Source organism: Ammospiza caudacuta, chromosome 32 (assembly GCF_027887145.1).
Source record: "Ammospiza caudacuta isolate bAmmCau1 chromosome 32, bAmmCau1.pri, whole genome shotgun sequence".
Lineage (NCBI taxonomy): Eukaryota > Metazoa > Chordata > Aves > Passeriformes > Passerellidae > Ammospiza > Ammospiza caudacuta.
In genome coordinates this window covers 3,993,604-3,998,626 of record NC_080624.1, presented here as the reverse complement: position 1 = coordinate 3,998,626, position 5,023 = coordinate 3,993,604, and the positions used below count along the sequence as shown (strand labels likewise).

At 57.9% G+C, this 5,023-nt stretch overlaps 1 protein-coding gene across 1 annotated transcript; it reads left to right on the top strand.

The window, feature by feature from the left end:
* Positions 1–615: 615 nt before the first annotated feature.
* EIF1AD (eukaryotic translation initiation factor 1A domain containing) lies at positions 616–5,023 on the top strand. Its single transcript, XM_058822325.1, has 7 exons — positions 616–637; positions 903–996; positions 1,476–1,584; positions 2,550–2,658; positions 3,543–3,587; positions 4,533–4,922; positions 5,011–5,023. Exons 2-7 carry the CDS (start codon positions 910–912, stop codon positions 5,021–5,023), a joined length of 753 nt encoding a protein of 250 aa, XP_058678308.1. The 5' UTR covers positions 616–637; positions 903–909.

Sequence of the window (5,023 nt, the reverse complement as noted above, 5' to 3'; positions counted from 1 at the left end):
GGAGCGTGGCAGCCAATCGGAGAGCGCGGCGCCGCGCGGCACGTGATTACGTCACGGGGCGAAGAGGGCGGGGCTTGCGCGGGTATTTGGGGTAATAGGGAGGGTGGTGACGTCACGGCGACAGGGTGACGTCGCGGAGGCTTTAGTAACGTGAGCTCTGTTGGAGTGACGTCATAGGATTTAATGTCCCTACTCATTAACATGGCCCCGCCCTCCCCGCTGCCCGCCACATCCCAGATCTTCATGTACATAGCTCCGCCCATAGCTTGTACAAGTATTAACGCTTATTTGCATGGCACCGCCCCAAACCAGCTCTCATTTACATCACACCAGGATTTCAGCAGATTTACATGAGCCCCTTCGTGATGGAGCCCCTCATTTGCATAACCGCGCTCATTATGCAGGCGAAATTCCCGCCCTCTTTCCTGGCCCCGCCCCCAAACGCGGCCATTCATTTCTCACGAGCGCGGTTTCGTTTAGGCCACGCCCACCCCCGTGCCTGTTAACCACGCCCCTTTTGTGGGCGGGCTTTGCAGTCGACCCCTCCTTCTGGTGGGCGTGGTCCAGTATGTTCCCGCCTTCTTTTCCGGAAGTGATGTCACCTCCGCCGCCGCTCTACCCGGAAGTGCCGCCGCAGGTGAGCGCGCGCCGCGCGGTGGGGGCGGGGCCGGGGGGGTCCCGGGGGCTCCCAGAGCTCCCCCCCCCCGCCCCTCCCCCACTCCGGGGGGTCCCTGAGCCCCGCCCCCATCCCGGGGGTCCCTCAGCCCCCCCGTGTCCCCCCCGTGTCCTGGGAGTCCCTGAGCCCCCGCCCCCATCCCGGGGGTCCCTGACCCCCCCCCGTGTCCCCCCCAGCCCCGCCCCCATCCCGGGGGTCCCTGACCCCCCCCCCGTGTCCCCCCCAGCCCCGCCATGTCGCGCGCCACCAAGCGGAAGCACGTGGTGCGGGAGCTGCTGGAGGAGCGCGTGCAGCCCGCGGAGGGACAGAGCGTGGTCAGGGTGAGAGCGGGACAGGGGGACAGCGGGGACACTGGGGGACACTGAGGACACTGGGGGACAGGGGGACACTGGGGACACTGGGGGACAGGGGGACACTGGGGACACTGGGGGACAGGGGGACACTGGGGGACACTGGGGGACAGGGGGACACTGGGGACACTGGGGGACAGGGGGACACTGGGGGACACTGGGGGACAGGGGGACACTGGGGACACTGGGGGACAGGGGGACACTGGGGACACTGGGGGACAGGGGGACATCGGGGACACTGGGGGACAGGGGGACACTGGGGGACACTGGGGGACACTGAGGACACTGGGGGACAGGGGGACATTGGGGACACTGGGGGACATTGGGGAACAGCGGGGACACTGGGGGATAGGGGGACATTGGGGACACTGGGGGGACACAAGGGAAAAGACACTGCTCTGGGGACACAGGGGACACTGAGGGGACACCGAGCCCGGCCGTGTCCCCAGGTGTTGGGGACACCGGGGAACAACCTGCACGAGGTGGAGACGGCGGAGGGGACGCGGTTCCTGGCCAGCATGCCACCGCGCTTCCGGAAGCACATCTGGATCAAGAGAGGTGACACTGCCACCCTGTCATTGTCACTGTGTCATTGTCACCCTGTCATTGTCACCGTGTGACTGTCACTGTGTCACTGTCACCCTGTCATTGTTCTGTGTCATTGTCACTCTGTCACTGCCACCGCGGTTCCGGAAGCACATCTGGATCAGGAGAGGTGACACTGCCACCATCACTGTCAGCCTGTCATTGTCCCTGTGTCACCCTGTCCTGTGTCACTGTCACCCTGGCACTGCCACCCTGTCCTCCCCCACTGTCCCCTCCCCACCCTGGGCACTGTCCCTGTGTCCCTCTGTCCCCTCAGTGTCCCCAATGTCCCCTCTGTCCCCAGGTCATTTCCTGCTGGTCGATCCCATCCTGTGTCCCCTCAGTGTCCCCCTGGTGTCCCCCTGTCCCCTCAGTGTCCCCAATGTCCCCTCAGTGTCCCCAATGTGCCCTGCTGTCCCCAATGTCCCCAGGTGATTTCCTGCTGGTCAATCCCATCCCATGCCCCTGTCCCTGTGTCCCCCTGTCCCTGTGTCCCCTCAGTGTCCCCTCAGTGTCCCCAATGTCCCCTCAGTGTCCCCAATGTCCCCTGCTGTCCCCAATGTCCCCAGGTGATTTCCTGCTGGTTGATCCCATCCTGCTGTCCCCTCAGTGTCCCCCTGCTGTCCCCTCAGTGTCCCCTCAGTGTCCCCAGGTGATTTCCTGCTGGTCGATCCCATCCTGTGTCCCCTCGCTGTCCCCATGGTGTCCCCCTTTCCCCTCAGTGTCCCCAATGTCCCCAATGTCCCCTCAGTGTCCCCAATGTCCCCAATGTCCCCTCAGTGTCCCCAGTGTCCCCTCAGTGTCCCCTGCTGTCCCCTCAATGTCCCCAGGTGATTTCCTGCTGGTTGATTCCATCCTGTGTCCCCTCAGTGTCCCCAATGTCCCCTCAGTGTCCCCAATGTCCCCTCAGTGTCCCCTGCTGTCCCCAATGTCCCCAGGTGATTTCCTGCTGGTCGATCCCATCCTGGAGGGCTCCAAGGTCAAGGCCGAGATTTCCCTGGTGCTGCTCCCGCCCCACGTGCGCTCCCTGCAGCGCCAGGGGCTCTGGTACGACCCCAAAAATACCCCAAAACACCCCAAAAATACCCCCTGAAACCCAAAAATACCCCCTAAAACCCAAAAATACCCCCTGAACCCCAAAAATACCCCCTAAAACCCAAAAATACCCCCTAAAACCCAAAAATACCCCCTGAACCCCAAAAATACCCCCTAAAACCCAAAAATACCCCCTAAAACCCAAAAATACCCCCTGAACCCCAAAAATACCCCCTGAACCCCAAAAATACCCCCTAAAACCCAAAAGTACCCCAAAAGAATTCCCAGAAATACCCCCAAACCCCCAAAATACCCCCCGAAAGCCCCTAATACCCCTAAATACCCCCCAATCACCCCCCAAAAATTCCCCAAAAATACCCCCAAACCCCAAATTACCCCTCAAAACCCAAAAAACTCCACCTCAGTACCTCAAAATTACTCCCCAAACCCCAAAAATGCCCCCAAAAATACCCCAGGATGGCCCCAAAACACTTCCCCCAAAACCCCCAAAATGCCCCCCAAAACCTCCAAAGTACCCCAAAACTGCCCCAGAATAACCAAAAATACTCCTCCAAAATGTGCCCCAAAAAAAACCCCTAAATATCTTAAAAACAACCCCAAAATACCCCCCAAAACCCCAAATACCCCAAAACACCAGAAATATCCCAAAATATCCAAAGAAAACCCCCAAAAACCCCCAATTTTCCCCAAAACTCCCAAAAATCCCCACAAATCCTCCCATAAACACCCCAAAACCATCCCAAAATCCCCCAAATCTCCCCAAAATCCCCCAAATCTCCCCTAAATACCCCAAAACTCCCCTAAATACCCCAAAAAACACCAAACTCCCACAAAAATCCCCCAAAATTCCCCAAATCACCCCAAAATCCCCCCAGGCCCGAGGCCTTCGCAACCCTGGAGAGGAAAAACGCCCGGGAGGGGTGAGTTAATTACAGGGGATTAAATAATTAATTATTTAATTAATTGGGGATTGGTATTGGGGGTTAATTGGGGATTTGATTTAATTTTATTTAAATTAAATTAAATAAGGGGGGGTAGTAAGGGGGTGTTAATTGGGGGATGATAATGGGGATTAATTAAGGGGTAATAATGGGATCTTAATTAATTCGGGATCATGAAAGTGTTACTTGGGTAGTGATAATGGGATCTTAATTAATTTCGGTTAATGAAAGTGTTAATTGGGGGGCAATAATTAACATTAATTGGGGTCCACAAATGACAATACTAATGGGACCTTAATTGGGGGGCAACAATGGTAGATTAATTAGGGGGTGATAATTAGGGGGTTAAATGGGGGGGTGATAATTGCGGGGGATAATTGGGGAGGGTCGTAATGGGGGAATTAATTGGGGGGGGTGATAATTAGGGGGGGTTAATTGGGGTCATTAATGAGGACAATAATCTGATCTTAATTGGGGGGTAATAATGGTGGATTAATTAGGGGGGTAATAATTTAGAGGATTAATTGGGGGGTGATAATCAGGGGGGTTAATTAGGGGTGATAATGGGGTTTATTTGGGGGGGTTAATTGGGGGGGGCGATAATGGGTGATAATGGGACGATTAATTGGGGCTCATTAATAGGGACAATAATGAGGAGGGGGGATCAGAATGGGACCGAGGGGACACGGTGGCACTTTGGGGACAATGGTGGCACTTTGGGGACAATGGTGGCACTATGGGGACACCTTTGGGGACACGGTGGCACTTTGGGGACAGGGTGGCACTTTGGGGACATGGTGGCACTATGGGGACACCTTTGGGGACACGGTGGCACTTTAGGGACAATGGTGGCACTATGGGGACACCTTTGGGGACACGGTGGCACTTTGGGGACACCGTGACCCCCCCGTGTGACCCCCCCAGTGACGAGCAGGGGCTCTTTGTCAACACCAACCGGGGGGGGACCCCTGGGGACACCGATGGGGACAGCGAGGAGGACACGGGGGACAGCGACAGCGAGGACAACAAGGACAGTGACGGGGACAACGAGGAGGACACCGAGGACAGCGATGGGGACAATGAAGACAACGATGGGGACACCAAGGACACCCAAGGGGACACTGGGGACACCAAGGACACCCAAGGGGACACCAAGGACACCCAAGGGGACACCAAGGACAGCCAAGGGGACACCGGGGCCAGCTCGGAGCACGGCAGCCGGGGACACTCGGGGGACACAGAGGACACGAGTGGTGACACCGGGGACACGGCGGGGACCGAGGCCCTGCAGCTGAAGGACGCTGGGGACAAGGACAGGGGGGACACGGGGCGGGGAGGGGACGGTCCCCAATAAAGGATTCTGGTGGCACCGGGGTGGCTCTGTGTGTCCCCTCCCCCCCAGTGACACGCGGTGA

Excerpts from the sequence above, each read along its gene's own strand:
- EIF1AD (XM_058822325.1), top strand. The coding sequence starts at position 910 with ATGTCGCGCGCCACCAAGCGGAAGCACGTGGTGCGGGAGCTGCTGGAG. Across the intron at positions 1,585-2,549 it reads GCACATCTGGATCAAGAGAG|GTGATTTCCTGCTGGTCGAT; the intron begins GTGACACTGCCA and ends CAATGTCCCCAG. Across the intron at positions 2,659-3,542 it reads CTGCAGCGCCAGGGGCTCTG|GCCCGAGGCCTTCGCAACCC; the intron begins GTACGACCCCAA and ends AAATCCCCCCAG.